General features: G+C 45.7%; 1 protein-coding gene across 1 annotated transcript in view; it reads left to right on the top strand.

Moving 5' to 3' along the window:
* Window positions 1-26,237, top strand: part of MARCHF4 (membrane associated ring-CH-type finger 4) — a 161,731-nt gene that overhangs the window by 97,869 nt on the left and 37,625 nt on the right. Inside the window, exon 3 of the mRNA XM_082260253.1 lies at window positions 244-436. Within this exon, the coding sequence (XP_082116379.1) occupies window positions 244-436 (193 nt within the window). The remainder of the gene's footprint in view (window positions 1-243; window positions 437-26,237) is intronic.

Here is a 26,237-nt window from a genome sequence, read left to right as displayed (position 1 = left end):
CGGGGGAGGTGAGTGTAAGTGTTCTGCCGGGGAGGGGCGCATACATTCCTCCTCCAGGTATCTGATGTCCGGATTTGCTCCCTGTTTGGCATTTTTTTGCAGATGCATTTTGTTGTTTTGTTACATTAAAATCAATTGTTACTTTTTTCTCTTTAGTGTTTTCCTCAGTCTATGATGCGCCCTGCTATATGTTGGTGCCATATAAATACAAAGCAGTAACGATGATCATATTCTCCCCTGCAGTGGCAAGCCATCTCCTTGACAGTAATAGAGAAGGTGCAGATCGCAGCGGCCATCCTGGGCTCCCTCTTCCTCATCGCCAGCATCTCGTGGCTCATCTGGTCCACGTTCAGCCCGTCGGCCAAGTGGCAGCGGCAGGACCTGCTCTTCCAGATCTGTTACGGAATGTACGGCTTCATGGACATCGTCTGTATAGGTAAGTCCACCACCATTCCTACCTACCTCTATGGGGGGGGGTTTATTGAAATAAAAAGCGGAGCCTCACATGGCGAATTGTCAGCTCCTCGGTTTACAGCTCCGATCACCCACTGCGGGCAGCCAGTAGAATTCTCCCTCTGCTATTCAATTTTTTTTTTTTTATTTCATATTTTTATGGAAATAGTTAAACTTTAACCACTTCAATACCGGGCACTTTCACCCTTTCCTGCCCAGGCCAATTTTCAGCTTTCAGCACTGTCACACTTTGAATGACAATTGCGCGGTCATGCTACACTGTATCCATATGAAATTTTTATCATTTTTTTTCACACAAATAGAGCTTTCTTTTGGTGGTATTTAATCACTTCTGGGTTTTTTATTTCTTACAAAAAAAAAAAAAAAGAAAAAAGACAAAATTTTGAAAAAAAAAAGTTTTTCTTATTTTCTGTGAGTAAATTTTGAAAATATATAATTTTTCTCCTTCACTGATGTGCGCTGATAAGGCGGTACTGATGGGCACTGATAGGCTGCACTGATGGGCACTGATGAGGTGGCACTTATGGGCACTGATGAGGTGGCACTTATGAGGAGGTACTAATATGCCACACTGATGGGCACTGATGAGCACTGATAGGTGGCACTGATGGGCACTGAGAGGTGGCACTGATGGGCACTGAGAGGCAACAATAACGGGCGGCACTGATGGACACTGATGGGCAGCACCATCAGTGCCCACAATCAGTGCCCATAGTGCTGCCAGGCAGTGCCCAGGTGAGCAGGCACTGATGGGCACAGACTGGCAGCACTATGGGCACTGATTGTGGGCACTGATGGTGGGCACTGTGGGTATTGATAGTGGGCACTGATTGGCACTCTATTGCAATTTCTGTAATCTGGGCACTGATGATCAGTGCCCTGATTACCATCCTTGTCTCCCCTGTGAGGAGGAGCCGCTGATCGGCTCTCATCGCCTCCCACTCAGTATGAGGCGAGGAGAGACGAATAACGGCACTTCCTCATTTACATGTGACCGGCTGTGATTGGACACAGCCAATCACATGGGTAAAGAGTCATGTCATTGACTCTTTACCGAGATAGGGGTGGCGCCCTGTCCTAGCAACACGGCACGGCCACGATCGCCGCTCTGTGGGCACGCGAGAGAGACTGTTCTAGTGCGCCGTCATATGACGACGTCACAGAACAATAGGTGCACCGCTCCGCGGTGATTGGACACAGCCGATCAGCAGGTCCAGGCCAGGAATTATTGTTCGGGACTTGCTGACAAATGCATATGCGCACCCTAAACCCAGGAGCAGGCACCAAAGTACCAGTACATCGCTTTTCCTGCACGGCCGCCCCGTCCGCAGTACATTGCGGGTTTGTGCTCCAAACCTGGTTAATAATATATTAGTAAATACAAAGCTGCAATTACCACCTCCCGTCCGCGCTATAGTCGAAGGACGGGTACAGCGCAGGCCTAATTTGCCGGAAAGGGCCTACATGGACGTCCTCCCGTGATCGCGGTGCGTGGGTGGCGCACTCTGTGATCGCTGCTTCCTTCAGACTCAGCTTAACACCGATCAGGGTAAAGGGCCAATCACAGCTGCCCTTTACCATGTGATCAGCTGTGTCCAATGGCAGCTGATCTCGGAAGTAAACACAAGCTTTATTAGCCTGTTATCGGCTTTTCTTTCCCCACGCTGACAGTGTGAGGGGAGAAAAAGAGAACTGATAACCAACTTGTGTTAAAGGGACATCGGCACTGATAATCAGGGCACTGGTTATCAGTGTCATGATTATCAGTGCAGTCCCATCAGTGCCCATCAGTGCCTCCTCATCAGTGCCCACCAGTACCGCCTCATCAGTGTCACCTACGAGTGCTGCCTATAGGTGCCCATCAGTGCTGCCTATCAGTGCCATATATAAGTGCCCCCTATCAGTGCCCATCAGTGCCCCCCAGTACCGCCTCATCAGTATCACCTATAAGTGCTGCCTATCAGTGCCGTCTATCAGTGCTCATCAGTGCCTCCTCATCAGAGCCCACCAGTATCGCCTCATCAGTGCCTCCTTTTCAGTGTCACATATAAGTGCTAAGTGCAGCCTATAAGTGCCCATCGGTGCCACCTATCCGTGCCCATCAGTTCCACATATCAGTGCCCCTTATCAGTGCCCATCAGTGCCTCCTCATCAGTGCCCACCAGTACCGCCCATCAGTGTCACCTATGATTGCCCATCAGTGCCATGTATAAGTGCCCCCTATCAGTGCCTTATCATCAGTACCAACCAGTACCGCCTCATCAGTGTCACCTATAAGTGCTGCCTATCAGTGTCGCCTATCAGTGCCTCCTCATCAGGGCCCACCAGTACCGCCTCATCAGTGCCTCCTCTTCAGTATCACCTATAAGTGTTGCCTATAAGTGCCCATCAGTGCCGCCTATCCTGCCCATCAGTGCCACATATCAGTGCCCCTTATCAGTGCCCATCAGTGCCTCCTCATCAGTGCCCACCAGTACTGCCTCATCAGTGCCCATCAGTGCCTTAGATCAGTGGCCATCAATGCGGCCTCATCAGTGCAACCTATTAGTGCCCATTAGTGCAGCGTCATCAGCGCACATCAGTGAAGGAGAAAAATGACCTGTTTGCATAATTTTATAACAAAGTATGAAAACTCTTTTTTTATTTTAAAAATTTTCAGTCTTTTTTTATTTGTTTAGCAAAAAAAAAAAAAAAACCCAGCGGTGATTAAATAACACCAAAAGAAAGCTCTATTTGTGTGAAAAAAATTATATAAATGTCATATGGGTACAATGTTGCATGGGCGCGCAATTGTCATTCAAAGTGTAAGAGCGCTGAAAGCTGAAAATTGGCCTGGGCAGGAAGGGGGTGAATGTGCCCGGTATTGAAGTGGTTAATGTGTGTTTATAGCCAGTCACATGGTGGCACTTCTGCCCGGCATAACTTGGTTTGAACCCCAGACAGGGCATTATCTGCATGGAGTTTGCAAGTGTTTCCTCCAGGTACACCGATTTCCCTTCCACACTCCAGAGACATGCTGGTAGGATAAATGGCTCCTGTTTATCTCGGTCTTAGTGTGTATGTGAGATAGGCACCTTAGATAGTAAGCTCCTTGGGTGCAGGGACTGATGTGAATAAAGTAAAAATGGTCATCTCTATATACAGTATGTGTGTGTGTGTGTAATGGCAACCAGGTGAGGAGTACAAAGACAAGTGTGTCTTGCCTACAGTCAAGCATGGTGGTGGGAGTGTCATGGTCTGAGGCTGCATGAGTGCTGCTGGCACTGGGGAGCTACAGTTCATTGAGGGAACCATGAATGCCAACATGTACTGTGACATACTGAAGCAGAGCATGATCCCCTCCCTTCAGAGACTGGGCCGCAGGGCAGTATTCCAACATAACGACCCCAAACACACCTCCAAGATGACCACTGCTTTGCTAAAGATGTTGAGGGTAAAGGTGATGGACTGGCCAAGCATGTCTCCAGACCTAAACCCTATTGAGCATCTGTGGGGCATCCTCAAATGGAAGGTGGAGGAGTGCAAGGTCTCCAACATCCACCAGCTCCGTAATGTCATCATGGAGGAGTGGAAGAGGACTCCAGTGGTAACCTGTGAAGCTCTGGTGAACTCCATGCCCAAGAGGGTTAAGGCAGTGCTGGAAAATAATGGTGGCCACACAAAATATTCACACTTTGGGCCCCAATTGGACATTTTCACTTAGGGGGGTCCTCACTTTTGTTGCCAGTGGTTTAGACATTAATGGCTGTGTGTTGAGTTATTTTGAGGGGACAGCAAATTTACACTGTTATACAAGCTGTACACTCACTACTTTACATTGTAGCAAAGTGTCATTTCTTCAGTGTTGTCACATGAAAAGATAGAATAAAATATTTACAAAAATGTGAGGGGTGTACTCACTTTTGTAAGATACTGTATGTCTCCTTTGTTTGGATTGTGGTCCCTTTAGGGTCCATGTACACGGGACGCTGGAAATGGTCGTTTAGGAGCAGTTTTTTTCAGAAGCCCCTGAACCCATCTACATTTTATCTTATCTGTCCATGTACACCAGGTCGTTTACAGTCATTTGCAGGCAGTTGCGTTCAGGGACTTTTTTTAGAACACAATTATTTGCGTTCGAACGTGTGTTTCCTGGCGTTTCAAACGCACAAACGCGTCCGAACGCGTCTGACCCGCGTTTAGCGTTCGCGTTTTTCCATTTTAAAGGGGAATAATTTTTTTGACCTCTAGGAACGATTCTAAACGCAAACGCCCGCAAACGCCGCTAAACGCCCGATAAACGCGGGTACAAACGCGACTGATCGGACGTTTCAAACGTCCTAAAAATTCCAGCATTCAAAGGGACTTTTAACAACGTCCCGTGTACATGGAGCCTTAGGAGGGTGAAAAGAAGCAGTTGGGGTACTCAGGGATTCTCACCTGTGTAGGGTGAGGGGTTTGGGGATGAATCAGTAAGGAGGGAAACCTAATATACAGTTTTCTCATGATTATTAACCACTTAATTTACAAAAATATAAGGGGGTGTACTCACTTTTGTGAGATACTGTAAATGCTTTTAATAGTAACAATCTGCATGGAGTACAGCTTTAAAAATGTACTTGGACTGTGCCGACCGCGCTGTCATTTTCCGCACCAGTCATTTATGAAATTGCGCAGTAAAAAGAAATTTCCATCGCCAAGTCATAATTCCACCCTCCAAACCGGGCAATGGTGGCCGCTGGGCACTGGAACAGCCTCTGTGAGGCCCATGGAGCCGGCTAATGCCCCTGTAAGTCAATGAGACAGAAAAAGCGCCGTAAAATCGGGCGAACGTGCTCCAAATTTTGTCATTGCGTTCACGTCATCCCATCTGCAACAGAAGAGAAACAGCAGGAGGCTCGGCGACTACTTGTCCGGAATGATCTCCTCCGCCCCTCCTATCGCGCTTTGTGCGTCGTCGTGGTCTGCCAGAACGGGGGCTTCTGCTGTATGAATCATCATCGCCCAAAGGGGAGACGTGAGCCTCCTCCACTCCCTGACATCAGCCATGGAAAGGACGGTCACTGAAGTGAGAAATCTGTCTTTGACTCGGTCAACAATGTTCAATGTAACCATTTCATGATTTCATTAGTGAGTCGGAGGAAATTTGCAGCTCAGAGGACTCGTGCGCCGCGTTTGATACGCACTGGGTGGGCGATCTTGTGTGGGTGTCCTAACGACACCCTAAACACAGGTCTTGTCTGCCTGCACCGGATCGCATAGTATAGCAGTACCATGTGATCCAGTGCGGTGCATTTTCAAACCACTTCTGGACCGGAAGATTAACCACTTCTGGACCAGGCCCATTTCTGACACGTTGTTTACAAGTTAAAATCTGTATATTTAGCTAGAAAATTACTTAGAATCCCCAAACATCATAGAGATGGATGGATAGATAGATAGATAGATAGATAGATAGATAGATAGATAGATAGATAGATAGATAGATAGATAGATAGATAGATAGATAGATAGATAGATAGATAGATAGATAGATAGATAGATAGATAGATATGGGATAGATAGATATGGGATAGATAGATAGATAGATAGATAGATAGATAGATAGATAGATAGATAGATAGATAGATAGATAGATAGATAGATAGATAGATAGATAGATAGATAGATAGATAGATAGATAGATAGATAGATGGTTGTTGCAATATTTTTTGTCACACAGTATTTGCGCAGCGGCCTTTCAAACGCCATTTTTTTAAAAAAAATCACATTTCACTGCATTTTAAAAAAACTAAACAGTAAAGTTAGCCCAATTTTTTGTATATTGTGAAAGATGATGTCACGCCGAGTAAATAGATACCCAACATGTTACGGTTTAAAATTGCGCACACCCGCAGAATAGTGACAAACTACGGTCAATAAAAATCTCCATAGGCGACGCTTTAAACATTTTTAACGGTTACCAGTTTAGAGTTACAGAGTAGCTCTTTTTTTTTAATTATTGCTTCCGCTCTGACGATCGAGGCGATACCTCACATGTGTGGTTTGAACAGCGCTTTCATTTGCAGGTGCGACTTCCGTATACCTTTTCTTTCTTGCGCAAGCTCACTGCGACGGGGGCGCTTTAAAAAAAAAATTTCCTATTTATTTTATTTTATTTTTTAATTTTAGCACAGGTTTTTTTAAAAAGAAAAAAAAAATCTGATCACTTTTATTGCTGTCACAAGCAATGTAAACATCCCCTGTGACAGTAATAGGCAGTGACAGGTACTCTATATGGAGGGATCGGGGGTTTAAAAGACCCCAAGCCCCTCCACTACACTTCAATGTATTCAAAATTCCCGAAAACAGCATTTTTGAATACTGTCACTTTTTTAAATTCGGCGCCTTTAGCAGCCGAGTAACTCGGACGTGACGTCAACCCGGACGTGACGTTACATCCGGCTTCGTTCAGGACTCCAACCAGCCAGGGGAGGTGTCGACTGGTTGCTCGGGTCTCCCGGAGACCCAGGCAGAGCCGCGGAAGGCGGCGGGGTGAAGGCGTCCCCTCCCACTCGCTGGGGTAACAACCAAGCCACATTGGCCATTCCCACCTGAAACCTGGCTCTAAAAAATGGTACCGGGACGATGCCTCTAGCTGCAACCAATTCTTGCAGCCGACGTAGAGCTAAATCGATTCCCGGGAAGTGGTGAAAGGGTAACTCCACTTTCGCGGGGAAAAAAAATCAGCAAACAGAGAAAAAACAATATAGTGTATACAATTGCAACACAAATCATATTGTAATTGAGTGTTATTAAAAATGACCTTTCCTTTGCAATCTGCAGCCTCTGTAATTTTCTGAAAATGCAATATGGCCGCCTGGAGCTGTTCTGTACACAGAATGTATACTGACCACACCCCCAGAAACATCATTTCCTGCTTGTGTGATTGGCTCACCAATTTTCCCAGAAGTCTGCACTAAGATACAAGTCAGATTTCTGGCATCCCCTGCAACAAAAATGTCATTTTTGGTTAGATTCTCCCAATAGGAACACGTCTAAAGGGATGCAGGCCCAGCAGCTTTCCTCATTAGAGCCCTGCAGCTGCCACAGCTGATAGATAATTTTTAAACCACTCCCATTAGACCCACTCAGCACAGAGGAACAAACAATGATTTCTTCAGAATAACAAAAGGTAGGAATCTGCAACAAAGTTTGTTAAAATCCTTGTAATGTACAGAGATCACCCAGAGGGGAATGTTTTTTTCTCAACAAAAGTGGAGTTACACTTTAATGACCGGGCTCTATTTTGCGATTCGACACTGCATTACCTTAATGGACAATTGCGTGGCCGTGCGACGCTGTACCCAAATAAACTGGTGTCCTTTTTTTCCCACAAATAGAGCCTTCTTTTGGTGGTATTTGATCACCTGTGCGATTTTTATTTTTAATAAACAAAAAAAGAGCGACAATTCTGGAAAACAAAAAAAAATATTTTCACATTCTGCTATATAACATTCCCAAAAAAAAATTTAAAAATCAATTTTTTTAATAATTTTAGGCCAATTTGTATTCTGCTACATATTTTTGGTAAAAAATAATTCCAATAAGTGTATTTTGATTGGTTTGCACAAAAGTTATGGCATCTACAAACTACGGGAAAGATTTATGTCATTTTTATTTATTTATTTTTTTACTAGTAATGACGGCGATCTGCGATTTTTTGCAGGACTGCAACATGGCGGCGGACAGATCGGGTCCCTAACTGACATTTTTTACACTTTTGGGGGGACCAGTGACATTACTGCAGTAATCAGAGCTAAAAATATGCACTGTTAATGTACTAATGACACTGGCAGGGAAGGGGTTAACACCAGGGGCGATCAAAGGGCTAGGTGTGAACCTATGGGGTGCTTTCTAACTGTGAGGGGGATGGACTTGTGGAATCAACACAGAGACCTGTGTTCCTATATAGGAGGATCACAGGATCTCTGTACTGATCCCTGAGAGGAAAAAAACGGTCTGCAGTGTTTACAACAGCAGACAGCTGTTCTCTCTGTACGAGGGGCGATCAAAGGGTTAAGTGTGAGCCTAGGATGTGCTTTCTAACTGTGAGGGGGATGGGTTTGTGAAATCAACACAGAGACATGTGATCCTGTATAGGAGGAACACAGGAGCTCTGCATTGAAACCAGAGAGAACAACGGTCTTCAGTGTTTACAACAGCAGACCGCCGTTCTCTCTTCACAGGGAAGGTTCACGGGTGCCCAGCGGCAATCGCGGCCGCTGGCCTCGTGGATCGGCTTCCCCACTGGCGAGTGGGCGCGTGCCCCCAGGATCGCTCCTGCAGACTGCCATACAGGTACAGCGATTTGCAGGAACCTGCCGCCGTATATACGGCGGCTGGTCGGCAAGTGGCTAACAGTAATGACTGCACTACTTTTTGTGCAATTTTATCAAATTTCAATAAATGGGCTGAAAATTGCACCACACTGAGTGGCATAGGACTCGCACAGGAACGCAGACCACATTTCTGTGCAATTCAAGTGTGAACCGGCTCTAAGGGCTCATTTACACTTGTTTTAAAACATGGTAATGGACAGACTTCTTTAAGCCCCCGTTCACATTAGGTCGCTCCGACTTCGGGAGCGACCTGTGAAGTCGTGTGCAGCGCGACTTCAGTGCGACTTGCACGGACTTCATAACATTAATGTCTATGCAAGTCTCCTCCAGGTCGCCCCAAAGTAGTACAGGACCCTTTTTCTAAGTCGGAGCGACTTGTGTTGCTCCTATTAGAATGGCTCCTGTACTACACAGTGGGAGCGACGGTGCGCGACTTGTCAGGCTGACCAAGTCGCCTGACAAGTCATACCAGTGTGAATGGACACTAAAGCTCTCTGAATGCCAATCAAAACGCCTGTCAGTGAGTAAAATAGTTACAATACAGTCCTGTTCACACGTTGTGTTTGCTTCAAAAATGATTCCCCGTGTCGCTTTCTTGGTGCTTTAAATCATCTCCAAAGCCTCCATAGAAGTCTATGACAACACTCACAGCACCTGAAGCTTTTGAGAGGCTTTTATTCAGTGTTACAGTGCCTTGAAAAAGTATTCATACCCCTTGAACTTTTCCACATTTTGTCATGTTACGACCAAAAACATAAATGTATTTTATTGGGATTTTATGTGATAGACTGACACAAAGTGGCACGTAATTGTAGAGTGGAAAGAAAATGATAAATGGTTTTCAAAATTTATTTACAAATAAATATGTGTGGCTTGCATTTTTATTCACCTCCCTTTACTAAAATCTAGTGGAACCAATTGCCTGCATAAGTCACCTTATTAGTAAATAGAGTCCACCTGTGTGTAATGTAATCTCAGTATAAATACAGCTGTTCTGTGAATCCCTCTGAGGTTTGTTAGAGAACCTTAGTGAACAAACAGCATCATGAAGGCCAAGGAACACACCATACAGGTCAGGTATAAAGTTGTGGAGAAGTTTAAAGCAGGGTTAGGTTATAAAAAAAATATCTCAAACTTTGAACATCTCACGGAGCGCTGTTCAATCCATCATCCGAAAATAGAAAGAGTATGGCAAAACTGCAACCCTACCAAGACATGGCCGTCCACCTAAACTGACAGGCCAGGGAAGGAGAGCATTCATCAGAGAAGCAGCCAAGAGGCCCATGATAACTCTGGAGGAGCTGCAGAGATCCACAGCTCAGGTGGGAGAATCTGTCCACAGGACAACTATTAGTCGTGTACTCCACAAATCTGCCCTTTATGGAAGAGTGACAAGAAGAAAGCCATTGGTGATAGAAAGCCATAAAAAGTCCTGTTTGCAGTTTCCAAGAAGCCATTTGGGGGACACAGCAAACATGTGGAAGAAGGTGCTCTGCTCAGATGAGACCAAAATTGAACTTTTTGGCCTAAAAGCAAAAGGCTACATGTGGCGGAAAACTAACATCACCCTGAAAACCATCCCCATTGTGAAACATGGTGACCTATGACTATGCCCTTGTGGCCCTGTACTGCTGCTTCCTCTCCATCCATCAGAGCCAGTCGTGAGCATGAGCTGGGACAACCTGGGGGCCGCGACCTGGAGTCAGCTGCAGCCAAGTTCATCCTCACCATCAAAGGCTCTGGTGAAAACCTGCTGGCTTTTAGACTCCGCACCCTGGGGAATCTTATGCTCTAGCTCCCTGTCTAGGACCGTGGCTGCGACCCTGTGTAGCTGCGACCCTATGTAGCTGCTTCTCTGAGCCATTGACTCTCAGCCGTTGGGTTCACAGCCTCCACGGTGCGCTCCCAGTCACTTCGTCCCACAGGTGACGCGGATACCAACATCTAGAGTTTGAAAACCTTTACACAGTGAAAGCAAAGCTTCAATTTACAAATATTGTGAGAAGAAATATTCTTTTCCAAATGCTACAAGGATGACAAAACTCATCCTGGCGCGCCAGAGGTGCCTTAAAGACATTCAAAATACTTTATGGAATTCAATGAGGTATTAGGACCAGAATGAAAGTGGGAGGAGCTTTGGCCTCCAGAGATCTCATTCCAGAAAAACTCTTTCTGCTGCTTCTGGATCATCACAACGTGTTTCTTCATCAGCAGCATCTTCAAGTAAGGAAGTGTTGCAAACCAATGCAATTTGTAAAACTACTCCACATTGAATTTTTTGTTTAATTTTTCAGAAATTTTCCATGATTTCCAGGAAAAAACGGGGAAAAAAATGTTTTTGTTCTTATGGCTTCAAAATTTCCAGAAATTTTACATCTCTGTTGGGGCCTGTGTTGATCGGTTTGATCTACAAAGCAGAAAATTGCGTCATGCTGAGGGCCTTTCTTCTCAGGGAAAAGGTGCAGGTATCCCCCCCCTTCCGAATCACCCCTTGTATCCGCCTCCGACCCACCATCGAGCGCCGTCACTTGGTCCCAACCCCTACACACCTCCCAGCACCACCTCTTTGAAAAAATATAGAACCAGGTAATGTGTAAGGAAGTCATTTATATGGAATTTGACACTTATAACAAGAAAAGCAATACAATAGATCCCCTACAGCCAAATAACAATAGACCCCCCCCCCCCACATAAACAGTGGTCCTTCCCAGCAACAAAAGATCCAACCAACAACAGACCCCTCAGCAACAATAGTGCCGCCACAAACAACCACCCCCAACCCAGCAACAATAAACAATCACTAGCAACAATAGGTCTCCCGGTAGCCGGCAACAATAGACCCTCCAGCAGCCAGCTTTAACAGGCCCCTACCTCAACTGTAAATCCCTCCCAGCAACAATTGACCCCCCCTCCAGCAATATTAGATCCTCCACCAGCAACAATAAACCTTCCAAGGAACACTAGACCCCCCTATAACAACAGATTCCCCCCAGGGACCATAATCCCCCAGCAGCCAGCATCAATAGACCCTCCAGCACACTCTAGTACCCCTTAGCATTGCATACATTCAGTGCTGGAGGTGCTGGAACTGGGTTCCCCCGCGATCCCACTGGAAATAAAGCCCTGGTCACGCTGATTGCTGTGATTCCAAAAAAAAATATTTCCTCATATAATAAGAGCTAATGCTTTTCTAGGCCATCTATGGGCTTTCTTCATCAGGGCTTTATCGCTTCAAAGAGGAGGAGAAAAAGGAGGGATCTGTGTATCCAGCGCCTCCCATTTGTCATGGACTGGGGTCTGTATCCAGAGAGAGAAGGGCCCAAGGATTGCGGGAGTTTACTAGGCGGTAGAAAGGCAGCCGAGGGTATTGATGGTGTAGCATAGCAGGCCAAACAACTGCAGAGTGTGCCAGAGACTGTGTAGAATCCCAGGGGTCCCACAAGGCACTGTAGGAGTCACGAGATAACACCAGATGCTCTGGGGTGACTTGGACCCGGGGGGTGCACTGGGGTCTCAAGATGAAACAGGATGCTCTGGGGTGCACTGAAATCATGGGGCACACAGGAGCACACTGGGGTCATTAGATGACACAAAATCCTCTGGGGTGCAACTGAGTCACTGATCACATAGGGGCACACTGGAGTCACGGGATAACATGGCAGAGGGTACTGTTAGTTTAGAATAGCCAATCAGACAACTGTAAAGTTTGCAAGGAACTGCATAGAGAAACAAGTGTCACATAGGGTGCCCAAAAAGTCACTAGATGACACAGGATGCTCTGAGGTGCACTGGAGTCATGGGGTGCACTGGAGTTATGGGGTGCACTGGGGTCACTAATTGAAACAGGATGCCCTTTTGTGCACTGGAGTCACTGGGCATACTGGGGATCACTGGGGTCACTAAATAATACAGTCATGTGGTGTACTGGGTCACTAGATAACACAGAATGCTCTGGGGTCACAGGGCACTCAGGGTGCATTGTGATCACTAGGTGACACAGGATTATTTGGGGTGCACTGGAGTCTTGGGGTGCACTTGGGTCACGAGATGGCACAGAATGCTTTGGGTTGCACTGGATTCACAGGATACACGTGGGTGCATTTGGTTTACTGGATAACACAGAATGCTCTGGGGTGCACTGGAGTCACAGGGCCACAGAAGGACACACTGTGATCATTATTCAACACAGGATGCTCTGGGGTGCACTGGAGTTGAAGGGAGTATGGGGGTCACTAGCTAACAAAGGATGCTCTGGGGTGCAGTTAAGTCATGTGGTGTACAGGGGCGCACAGGGGTCACAAGATGACACAGAATGCCCTGTGGCGCACTGGTGTTATGGGGCACACAGGGGTGCACATCAGTCAGTAGATGACACAGGATACTCTGGGGTGCACTGGAGTTGTGGGGTGCACAAGGGTCAATAAATGACCCAGCATGCTCTTAAACTATGGAGTGCACTGCTATCATGGGGCACACTGGGTGCACCTTGGTCAATAGATGACACAGGATTCTCTGGTGTGCCCTGGATTTTTGAGGTGCACAAGGGTCAATAAATGACCCAAGATGCTCTGATACTCTGGAGTGCGCTGGTGTTATGGGGCACACGGGTGCACATTGGTCAATAGATGACACAATATATTCTGGGGTACACTGGAGTTGCAGGGGTGCAAAAGGGTCAATAAATGACCCAGGAAGTTTTGATACTCTGGAGTGCACTGGTGTCATTGGGCACATAGGGGTACACATTGGTCAGTAGATGACACAGGATACTCTCTGGTGCACTGGAGTTGCGGGGTGCACAAGGGTTGTATAAATGACCCAGGATTCTCTAATACTGGTCAGTAGATGACACAGGATTCTCTAGTGTGCACTGGATTTTTGGGGTGCACAAGGGTCAACATATGATCCAGGATGCTCTGATACTCTATGGGGGCACTGGTGTAATGAGACGCACAGTGTTGCACATTGGTCAGTAGATGGCACAGGATTCTCTGGTGTGCACTGTCTGTGTCCATGCTTTTTGGGGTGTGCAAGGGTCAATAAATGACCCAGTATTGTCTGATACTCTGGAGTGCACTGGTGTTATGGGGCACATAGGGGTACACATTGGTCAGTAGATGACACAGGATTCTCTGGTGTGTACTGTCTGTGTCCATGATTTCTGGGGTGCGTAAGGGTCATTAAATGCCCCAGGAAGCTCTGATACCCTGGAGTGCACTGGTGTTATGGGGCACACAGGGGTGCACATCGGTCAGTAGATGACACAAGATATATTCTGGGGTAGACTAGAGTTGCGGGTGCATAAGGGTCGATAAATGACCTAGGATGTTTTTATACTTTGGAGTGCACTGGTGTAATTGGGCACATAGGGGGACACATTGGTCTGTAGATGACACAGGATACTCTCTGGTGCACTGGAGTTGCGGGGTTCATAAGGGTCGATAAATGACCCAGGATGCTCTGATACTCTGGAGTGCACTGCTATCATGGGGCACACTGGGGTGCACATTGGTCAGTAGATGACACAGGATTCTCTAGTGTGCACTGGATTTTTGGGGTGCACAAGGGTCAATAAATGACCCAAGATGCTCTGATACTCTGGAGTGCGCTGGTGTTATGGGACACACAGGGGTGCACATTGGTCAATAGATGACACAATATATTCTGGGGTACACTGGAGTTGCAAGGGTGCAAAAGGGTCAATAAATGACCGAGGATGTTCTGATACTCTGGAGTGCACTGGTGTCATTGGACACATAGGGGTACACATTGGTCAGTAGATGACCCAGGATACTCTCTGATTACTGGAGTTGCGGGGTGCACAAGGGTTTTATAAATGACCCAGAATTCTCTAATACTCAAGGGTGCACTGCTGTCATGGGGCACACTGGGGTGCACATTGGTCAGTAGAGGACACAGGATTCTCTGGTGTGCACTGGATTTTTGGGGTGCACAAGAGTCAATAAATAACCCAGGATGCTTGAATACTCTGGGGTGCCCTTGTGTAATGGGGCAAACAGGGGTGCACATTGGTCAGTAGATTCTGTGTCCATGATTTTTGGAGCACTTCTAAGCGCTGCTGCAGGGGGCTCGGCTGAAACATAGCGAAATGCATCGCTTCGCAATTTAAGGCGGTGTCATTTCAGCCAAAATCTGTTTCTTTAGCTTTTGATGGAGTTTGAGCAGTAGCTGTCACGTTACAATGGTATGGGGGGCCTCAACCGTGGCCCCTGACATTCCCAAAGGGCCACACGTAATGTAGGGAAGGTAGAGGGAACAGTCAGAACTAAGGACATAGAAGATTATCTGAGACTGAGAATGGCCATGGTGCCATTAGGGAGAGCTGTCTGCTGATTGGCTGCTTTGAACACAATGGAGAGGTAGCCACTCAGGTGTGAATGATAGGACCATCAAGAGCCGGGTGCACGTCCAGTCCGCGGTCTGAGCAAGTTCAAATACAGGAAAATTGTTGACCGCACTCCGAGATGAAGGACAAAATGGACTTTAGTGGATAAAATACATTCCAAATGTGGCAACCCTCATGGACAAACAGACGAACAAGAGAACAGTTGACGCGTTTCATGAATTTGATTTGCTTAATCATAACTGCTGATTGGCTGCTGTGCCAGCGCTCTGGGATATGCTGATGGCAGGCCACCAACAGGTTCAAAAGTGATGAAAACCTGACCAACGTTCTAACCCTTCCAAACCCCATCTAAAACTTGATTAGAAATTCTGCCCGGAGTTCCGCTTTTAGGCTTCCAGACGAGCCAAACCGAACATCCCCCTTTTTATATTATCCATTCTTTGTATGCAAATTAATCACAGATTCCAGGCTGCGGTTTTGATGGCTGTGCGGCGCCGTAGGCTCGCTCGTGTGGTCGTAAAACTGGGGAAGTCGGATGGAAGTGGCGTTGGCGCAGTGTTGTCTCTGCTGCTCTCATTATGTAGATTGCTGTCTCTCCTCGGCTCCGGCTCACATCCGTCTGATCTTGACAGATGGTAATGGCAAGCAATTATTTACTCGAGTGTGTTGCTGTTTGTGCTATCCGCGCTCTATTGTTCACTTTGGGATGCCAGAGACGCGCGGCGTGGAATGTTAACGGTTAGGAAATAAAAAAATAAAAAAAAAGGAAACGCACACTTTTTGATGTATTTATTTTCTGTGTCAGCACAGAAGGCGCCGCGCTCAAAGAACATATCGCTAATTTATAAACCCGCTACAGTGAAAAATATAGTAATTTTGTAACAATGTCGTTATTACCTGTAATGATCACATTTTTTATTTCATGTGCCTTTGTTGATCATTTTCTCTACATTTTCACACAAAGTTGACGGTTACAGGACTTTGGGACATTATAACGTAAGGGAAATTATAATTGTAAGCTGGGGGGGGCTTATTCTAGACTTGTTACATTGTATTTCTTGTTACAAAGACATACACTATATTGCCAAAAGTTTTGGGACGCCTGCCTTTACACGCACATGAACTTTAACTGCCGCACGACTATGTACTGCAGCGGTCAGCCCCTCCTGGGCAAAGTGACGTAGGGGTACGTCACTCCACCAAGAGCCTCTAGGGGGCGAGCGCGCGCCGCCGGGGCCCCGCTCCCGCCCCCGCTCGTTCCCTGACATCCCGCGCGAGTGACCGGCGGCTCCGATGTCCGCCGGCCACTCGCGATCTCCCGCTGGAGAGGGAGGGAGGCAGGCGGCTGATGTAAACAAAGCCGCCTTTCATTCTCCCTGATGTAACTGCAGAGACTACACGATCCTGCTATGTAGGATCGTATGTCTTTGTGGTTACATCACAAGCCACGCCCCTTGACAGTTAGAATCACGCCCCTAGGGACTCACTTAACCCCTTGATCACTAATAAAGTTAACCCCTTCCCTTCCAGTGTCATTATTACAGTAACAGTGCATATTTATAGCACTGATTATTGTAGTATAGTCACTGGTACCACCAAAAGTGTCAAAAATGTCAGGCAGGGGTCCGATCTGTCCGCTGTAATGTCGCAGTCTCACAAAAAAAAAAAATCGCAGATCGCCTCCATTACTAGTTAAAAAAAAAAAAACAATAAAAATGACATAAATCTTTGCCGTAGTTAGTAAACGTTAGTTCGTTTTGAGCAAACCAATCAAAATACGCTTATTGCGATTTTTTTTTTTTTTTTACCAAAAATATGTAGCAGAAAACAAATTGGCCTAAAATGTTAAAAAATTTAGATTTTTACATTTTTTTTTTTTTTTAAGAATTTCATATAAAAAAATGTGAAAAATATTGTTATTTTTTCAGAATTGTGGCTCTTTTTTTGTTTATAGTGCAAAAAGTAAAAATCGCACAGGTGATCAAATACCACCAAAATAAAGCTCTGTTTGTGGGAAAAAAAGGATGTCAATTTTATTTGGGTACAGCATCGCACGACCGCGCAATTGTCCGTTAAAGTGCAGAATCGCAAAATAGGCCCTGGTCTTTGAGCAGCCAAATCCTCTGGGGCTTAAGTGGTTAATGGCATTCCAGGCCTAAGCTGGCTATACACTAGCTGAAATATCGGGCGAACTAATTTTCGAAAAACGAAAAATCGGCCGTGAGAGCAGATGATCGTACCATCATGTAATGACCGAATTTCGAACGATAAATCGTTCAATGGACATAAATGAATTTGTTTTTTTCGTTCATTTTGTCACATATGCCTGGTGCAAACAGGTCGGCCGAGAAACACATTAACCTTTCAATTTATCATTCGGTTGGGAGATTTTTTAAAACTTTTCCTTCGATTTTTCGGCGCTGAAAAGTTAAAAACTATTTTCTATTTGTGCCCATTAACTTTTACGGAAAACGAGCGATCGGACAAAATGACAGATTTTCAAACGATCTTTCGGCTAGTGTATGGCAAGCATTAGTCCGTAGGGTTCAATATTGAGTTGGCCCACCCTTTAGGACTTAATAGTCATGCAGTTTACTTCTGCTTTTGGTGAGGCAAAAACAGAAGAAAAACTGATCAGTGTGAAAGGGTTCCTAATATCCAGCAGTAGTAGAATACCACATCATGGCCACTAGATGGAGCTGAGGAGCACTGGAAATGCAAACACTATATTGTCAATGTAGGGTTCAATATTGAGTTGGCCCACCCTTTGCAGCTATTAAAGCTTCAATTCTTCTGAAAAAGCAGTCCACAAGGTTTAGGAGTGTCTATGGGAATGTTTGACCATTCTTCCAGAAGCGCATTTGTGAGGTCAGGCATTGATGTTGGACGAGAAGGCCTGGCTCCCAGTCTCTGCTCTAATTTATCCCAAAGGTGTTCTATAGGGTTGAGGTCAGGACTCTGCGCAGGCCAGTCAAATTCCTCCACCCAAAACTCGCTCATCCATTTCTTTATGGACCTTGCTTTGTGCACTGGTACAGATCATTTTGTGGAGGGGGGATTATGGTGTGGGGTTGTTTTTCGGGGGTTGGGCTTGGCCCCTTAGTTCCAGTGAAGGGAACTCTTAAGGCTTCAGCATACCAAGACATGTGGACAATTTCATGCTCCCAACATTGCAGGAACAGTTTGGGGATGGTCCCTTCCTGTTCCAACATGACTGCGCACCACTGCACAAAGCAAGGTCCATAAAGACTTGGATGAGTGAGTTTGGGGTGGAGGAGTCCTGACCTCAACCCCATCGAACCCCTTTGGGATGAATTCGAGCATAGACTGGGAGCCAGGCCTTCTCATCCCACATCAGTGCCTGACCTCACAAATGTGCTTCTGGAAGAATGGTCAAACATTCCCATAGACACACTCCTAAACCTTGTGGACAGCCTTCCCAGAAGAGTTGAAGCTGTTAGAGCTGCAAAGGGTGGGCCAACTCAATATTGAACCCTACTTGACAATATAGTGTATGTATTTCCAGTGCTCCTCAGCTCCATCTAGTGGCCATACCAGAGATCAGTCAAGATCCTAAGGATCACAGCTTTTCTCTGTTTCATAAACGAACACCATAATGTGGTATTTTACTTCTGCTGGACATTAGGACCCCTTACACACTTTTCAGTTTTTCTTCTGTTTTTGCCTCACCAAAAGTGGAAGAAAACTACATTACCATTAAATCCTATGGGGCTCTTCACACCAGACAGTTGTGGGTCAGTCGTGTTTCTAAAAGTCCTAAATGCTGCATTTCTGGTGTATATTTAGCGCAGTAAAACAAAACGCACAAAAAACACATTTCCCCATTGAAATAAATAGAAAACGCATCAACAGCCCACCAAACACACACCTGCAGTTGTGTTTTTGGTGCGTTTTTGAATGTCTCTTTTTAACAGGTGCAAAATGCACCGCAAATGTGGCAAAAATGCATTTGCGTTTTTACTGCCTTTTTGCAACAAAGCAGTATGAGAGAGCAGCCTTTAATGTTGCCAGGGGTGCTTACAACAGTAGGATTTTATTCTTATTCATAGTTTAACCACTTTAAGACCGGAAGATTTTACCCCCTTCCAGACCAGGCCCTATTTTGTGATTCGGCACTGCGTTACTTTAACGGACAATTGCGCGGTCGTGCGACGCTGTACACAAATTAAATTTACGTCCTTTTTTTCCCCACAAATAGAGCTTTCTTTTGGTGGCATTTGATCACCTGTGAGATTTTTTGTACTATAAACAAAAATAAAGCGACAATTTTGAAAAAAAAACAACATTTTTCACATTCTGCTATATAACATTCCCAAAAAAAAAAAAAAATTTAAAAATCGAATTTTTTTTAACATTTTAGACCAATTTGTTTTCTGCTACATATTTTTGGTCAAAAAAAAATCGCAATAAGCGTATTTTGATTGGTTTGCGCAAAAGTTATTGCGTCTACTAACTATGGGAAAGATTTTTTTGTTAACTAGTAATGGCGGCGATCTGCGATTTTTTTTTTTTTTGCGGGACTGCGACATTGCGGCGGACAGATCGGACCCTTGACTGACATTTTTGACACTTTTGGGGGTACCAGTGACATTACTACAGTAATCAGTGTTATAAATATGCACTGTTACTGTAAAAATGACACTGGCAGGGAAGGGGTTAACTTTATTAGTGCTCAAGGGGTTAAGTGTGTCCCTAGGGGCGTGATTCTAACTGTCAAGGGGCGTGGCTTGTGATGTAACCACAGAGACATACGATCCTACATAGCAGGATCGTATGAATAAGCGTATTTTGATTGGTTTGCGCAAAAGTTATCGCGTCTACTAAGTACAGGAAAGATTCACAGTATGTAATTATTATTTTTTTTTTTATACTAGTAATGGCGGTGATCTGTGTTTTTTTTGCAGGACTGCGACATTGTGGCAGACAGTTTGGACCCCTAACTGACATTTGTGACACTTTTAGGGGTCCAGGGACATTACTACAGTAATCAGTGCTAAAAATATGCACTTTTACTGTAATAATGACACTGGCAGGGAAGGGGTTAACACTGTTGGTGATCAAAGGGGTTAAATGTATGCCTCATGCTTACTGATGTGGGTGGGGGTGTGTGTGTGGGGTTCTGTGACACAGACAGAAATCGCAGGTTCCTGTGATCTCCTCCTGTCTGTCACTGAGAAGATCCGCCTGCTTTGTTTACATAAGCAGGCGGGTCTTCTCACCGTTTCCACGACGATCGGGAAAGAGAGACGGCAATCGCCGCCTCTCCTCCTCCGGCCCGACTCCCGCTGTGTCTAAACACAGCGGGTGCGAGCTCCGTTTCTTTGCCCCCCCCCCCCCCCCCAGCTGCCACATTTGGCACTTTTGGGGGGTGAGGGTTCAGCCCCCCCCTCCTCCTTCCTCCGCCACCAGGCCATTCACAAAGCACAGCGCGCTTCCCGCATGCGCAGTAGAGTATTGGCTGTGAAGCTGCAAGGCTTCACTGCCAGTTTCCCTTACCTAGGATGGCGGCGGCAGCAAAAGTGGTGTATTATTGTTTTGTGCTGCCCTATGCACGACTAAAATTGGGCGCCCCCTCCCCCTCCTATGTAAATTTGCCTCCACTAATTTTTTAACAGATGTGACTCCCTTTAAAATTTAAGGACTACAAGTCCCAGCATGAACCCCTGAGATCTCATGAGGGGGTGGGAGAGAGAGGGGGTGGTTGAGGGGGATGAGAGAGAGAGGGGGGTGAGTAAGGAAGGGAGGGAGGGAGAGAGGGGGTGAGAGAGAGAGAAAGGGGGTGGGTGAGAGAGAGGGGGGATGAGAGAGAGAGAGGGGGGTGAGAGAGAGAGAGAGGGAGGGGTGAGAGAGAGAAAGGGGGTGGATGAGAGAGAGGGGGGCAATGAGAGGATGAGAGAGAGAGAGAGTGGGGGGATAAGAGAGAGAGAGAGAGAGAGAGGGGATGAAAGAGAGGGGGGTGAGAGAGAGGGGGGCAATGAGAGAGAGAGAGGGGGGATGAGAGAGAGAGAGGGGGGATGAGAGAGAGAGGGGGGATGAAAGAGAGAGGGGGGATGAGAGAGAGGGGGGGTGAAAGAGAGAGGGGGATGAGAGAGAGAGAAAGAGAAGGGGGGGTGAGAAAGAGAGGAGGGGGGTGAGAGAAGCGGCTCTAGCAACCAGTGGCCAATAGAGTCTCAGGTGGAGGGAGGTGGCTTTTTTGCTGCCCCCATGCAAAGTGCTGCCCTAGGCCTGAGCCTTGTCGGCCTAGGCCAAAATACAACACTTGGCAGCACCCGAGAGCCGATTGAAAAATCAACTCTGGTGAAGACATTGCTGGATTTGTGGACAGGTAAATGTCCTAATATTAAAAGTCAGCAGCTACAGGATTTGTTATTCATTTCTTCTGAAGAAGCCTGGAGCTCCACTTTAACCACTTGCCGACCAGCTGCTGCATATATACGGCGGCAGGCTCCCAGGAATGGCCGTACCTGTACAGCGGTTCACGGGAGGGATCCTGGAGGCGCGCCTGCCCCCATTCGCTGCAGGAGAAGCTGATGCACGGGGTCAGCGGCCATGATTGACACCGGGCACCCGCGATCGCTCCCTGTGGAGAGAGAATGGCGGTCTGCTGTTGTAAACACAGCAGACCGTTGTTCTCTCTGCTATCACAACAGAGCTCCTGTGTTCCTCCTATTTAGGAACACAGGTCTCTGTGTTGATTCCACAAGCCCATACCCCTCATAGTTAGAAAACACTCCCTAGGCTCACATTGAACCCTTTGATCATCCCTGGTATTAACCCCTTCCCTGCCAGTGTCATTATTACATTAACAGTGCATATTTTTAGCACTGATTACTGTAGTAATGTCACTGGTCCCCCCAAAAGTGTCAAAAATGTCAGTTAGGGGTCCGATCTGTCCGCCGCAATGTCGCAGTCCCACTAAAAATTGCTGATCGCCGCCATTACTAGTAAATAAAATAAATATGACATAAATCTTTCCCCTAGTTAGTAGACGCAATAACTTTTGCGCAAACCAATCAAAATATGCTTATTGCGATTTTTTTTTAACCAAAATTATGTAGCAGAAAGCAAATTGGCCTGAAATGTTAAAAAATTTTGATTTTTACATTTTTTTTTTTTGGGAATGTCATATAGCAGAATGCGAAAAAGATGTAATGTCGCAGTCCCGCTAAAAATTGCTGATCGCCGTCATTACTAGTAAATAAAATAAAAATGACATAAATGTTTTTAACTTTCCTGTAGTTAGTAGACGGAATAACTTTTGCGCAAAGCAATCAAAATACGCTTATTGGGATTTTTTTTTTTTTTACCATAAATATGTAGCAGAATACAAATTGGCCTAAAATGATAAAAAAAATGATGTGATTTTTAAATCTTTTTTTTATTGGGGAATGTTATATAGCAGAAAGTGAAAACTATTGTTTTTTTTTTTTTTTTCAGAATTGTCGCTCTTTGTTTTTTTGTTTATAGCGCAAAAAATAAAAATCGCACAGGTGATCAAATACCACCAAAAGAAAGCTCTATTTGTGGGAAAAAAAAGACCTCAATTTTATTTGGGTACAGCGTCGCACGACCGCGCAATTGTTCGTTAACCACTTTAGCCCCAGCCCTATTTCGGACACTTTTTGTTCACAAGTTAAAACCAGTATTTTTTCCTAGAAAACTACTTAGAACCCCCAAACATTATATATATTTTTTTAGCAAAGACTCTGGAGAATAAAATGTCGGTCATTGCAAAATTTTTTGTCACGCGGTATTTGCGCAGCGGTCTTTAAAACGCCATTTTTTTGGAAAAAATTTGAAAAATCACATTTCACTGCATTTAAAAAATACTAAACAGTAAAGTTAGCCCATTTTTTTTGTATATTGTGAAAGATGATGTCACGCCGAGTAAATAGATACCAAACATGTTACGGTTTAAAATTGCGCCCCCCCGTGGGATGGCGACAAACTACGGTCAATAGAGATCTCAATCTGCGACGCTTTAAATTTATTTAACGGTTACCAGTTTAGAGTTAGAGTGTAGCTCTTTTTTTTTAATTATTGCCCACGCTCTGGCGATCGCGGCGATACCTCCCATGTGTGGTTTGAACAGCGATTTCATTTGCGGCTCGACTTGCGTATACGTTTTTTTTTGTGCGCGAGCTAACGGTGACGGGGACGGCTAAATTTTTTTTTTTTTTTTTTTCCTATTTATTTTTTCTTTTTTTTTAAACTTTATTACAGGTTTTTAAAAAAAAAAAAAATCTGATCACTTTTATTGCTGTCACAAGCAATGTAAACATCCCTGGTGACAGCAATATGTCGTGACAGGTACACTTTATGGAGGGATCGAGGGTCTAAAAGACCCTAGACCCCTCCACTACACTTCCCTGTATGCAAAACGCCGAAAACGGCATTTTTGCATACAGCCATTTTTCGTGCCGGCTGGGTGCTCGGGGCTCCCGGTGGGACGGTAGCCCCGAGCAAAGCCGCGGAAGGCGGCGGGAGGGGGGGACGTCCCCTCCCGCCCCCCGGGTAACGATCGAGCGGCTCCCGAGCCGCATCGATCGTTACCGACGGAAAGCCGACCGTCGGCTTCAAACAACGGTACCGGGATGATGCCTCTAGCTAGAGGCATCATCCCGGTATAACCACTCAAAGTCAGCCGACGTAGAGGTTACGTGACTGGTAGTAAAGTGGTTAAAGTAATGCCCTTCCCTGTCATTGTCATTATTATAGTAACAGTGCATATTTTTAGCACTGATTACTGTAGTAATGTCACTGGTCCCCCAAAAGTGTCAAAAATGTCAGTTAGGGGTCCGATCTGTCCGCCGCAATGTCGCAGTCCCGCTAAAAATCGCCGATAGCCGCCATTACTAGTAAAAAAGAAATAGATAAATATATATATATATATATATATATATATATATATATATATATATATATATATATATATATATGACATCAATTTTTCCCCTAGTTTGTAGATGTGAAAACTTTTATTTGGGTACAGCGGCGCGCGACCGCGCAATTGTTCGTTAAAGTAATGCAGTGCCGAATCGCAAAGAATGGCTTGGTCATTAAGGGGATAAAATCCTTTCAGCCCAGAACTGGTTAAGGTCCTGGAGTGTCTCCACACTGCTTAGAAAAACACTGGTTAGGCACACAGTTAACTCTTTGATCGCCCCTGATGTTAACCCCTTCCCAGTCAGTGTAATTAGTACAGGGACAGTGCATATTTTCAGCACTGATCGCTGTATTAGTGTCACTGGTCCCCAAATAGTGTCAAAAATGTCAATTAGTGTCAGAATGCCCGCCGCAATATCGCAGTCCCACTATAAGTCGCTGATCTCTGCCATTACTAGTCTAAATAAATAAAAATTCCTCACAGTTGTACAACTACTATGGGGTGGACTTGAACTGATTAGTGGGGTCTTTTAGACCCCTGATGTCTCACCTGCTATCCAATGAAGCTAATGGAGCACAGATTTCCATGCTGTCTGGGGAAAGTGACATCAGGACCTGGAAGTGACATTTTACACATTTCATCTGGGTCATTCTAATCTAATTAGCAGGAAGGGGAGATCCATGAGTGGACGTTCACTGATCTCTCCCCTCCTCCGAGCAGCACCCACCATGCCAGTCCTGGGTCCGCTGATTGACGCAAAGAACCTGGAAAACATGGTGGGGGTGCATGAGGGGGGGAAGGACATTTACTTGTGGAAGTGATCAGGCATTTGCACAGCCACCGGATCGGTTCCATTGGACAGCCAACAGTCACCTTGTTGGTTCCAGCTGCCAGGAGTGTGTGTAAAACCCTCCTCCTCCAACATATGGCCTATGGCGGTGGTGGAAAAAGGTTGATAAATCTCCAGGTACAATAATTTTCATTCAAATATATTTCTCAGTATCCACAAGAGATATAAATTTAGGTATTTACAAACCCAGATGTTACCTTGTAAAATTAGAAGTGATATCATCACTGTGCTGTACATAGCCTGTGCAAAGAGCAGAGCTGTGGGAGGGGCCAAGCAGGCTCCACCCACTACAGGCTGCCCACAGAAAAGTACTGTAAGTGGCGGAGACGAGACTAGTCACCATGCACAAGCAGAGAGAGAGCAGAGCAGTGAGAGAAGCCCAGCAGGCTCCACCCACTAGAGGTTGCCTACAGAAAACTACTGGAGGGGGCGGAGATAAAACCAGTCACTGTGCACAAGCAGAGAGAGATCAGGGCTGTGAGAGGAGCCCAGCAGGCTCCACCCACTAGAGGTTGCGTACAGAAAACTACTGAAAGGGGCGGAGACCAGACCAGTCACCCTGCACAAGCAGCAAAGAGCGGTCTTTATTACAGGAGGTCTCACACTGGATTACTGCACAGATCTGGAAGAAATACACAAAGTACAGAGATCCAAAAACACACATGATGAATGGATTTGTAATTTATTTACTTATCCTGGGGTTCTGCTTTAATTCAAGAGTCTGGCATCCCGTCAGATCCAGAACATCTGCATCATTCATCCAATCGTAGCACGCGCCTTTCATTTCCAGCTTGTCATTTATTCTCAATGAAAGCAATGAGATCTCCGATAAGCCATTGTGCAGCCTGTGAAGGGAGGGCAGCCTGCCAGACAAGACGCAGGTCCCCTTCTGTCTGCAGTTCAAAGCTGAAGATGGTTCCCAGCTGCTCTGAGGCTCTTGTCCTGCGTCGGGCTGGAGAGATGCGACTCTGTCTGGCGGTGAGACAGCTGTCAGCGGCGCGCTAGCGGAGGCTTCGTGCGGCGGGGAGCACACAGGTGCATCTGGATGGGTTTTGGCTTGAACAGCTTCCAGAAAAGCGGCCATCACTTTCACAAGTTTAAAATGATGCTATAGTCTGATTTAAAGCTGAAGTTTAATCTGCTTATATATTTCTTTCCTTTCTCACCCCATTCACCCTAATGAGATGTATTAATATACCACTGGATATCATGTTTTACACCCAGTGACATCATCATTGGGTCTCTGTGCGTTTCTATGCAATGAGGAGGAGGAGCGGG

This window comes from Pelophylax lessonae (genome assembly GCF_965119305.1).
Source record: "Pelophylax lessonae genome assembly, chromosome: 6".
Lineage (NCBI taxonomy): Eukaryota > Metazoa > Chordata > Amphibia > Anura > Ranidae > Pelophylax > Pelophylax lessonae.
Note: the sequence above shows the minus strand (reverse complement) of the source record. Positions and strands in the feature narration are given on the sequence as shown.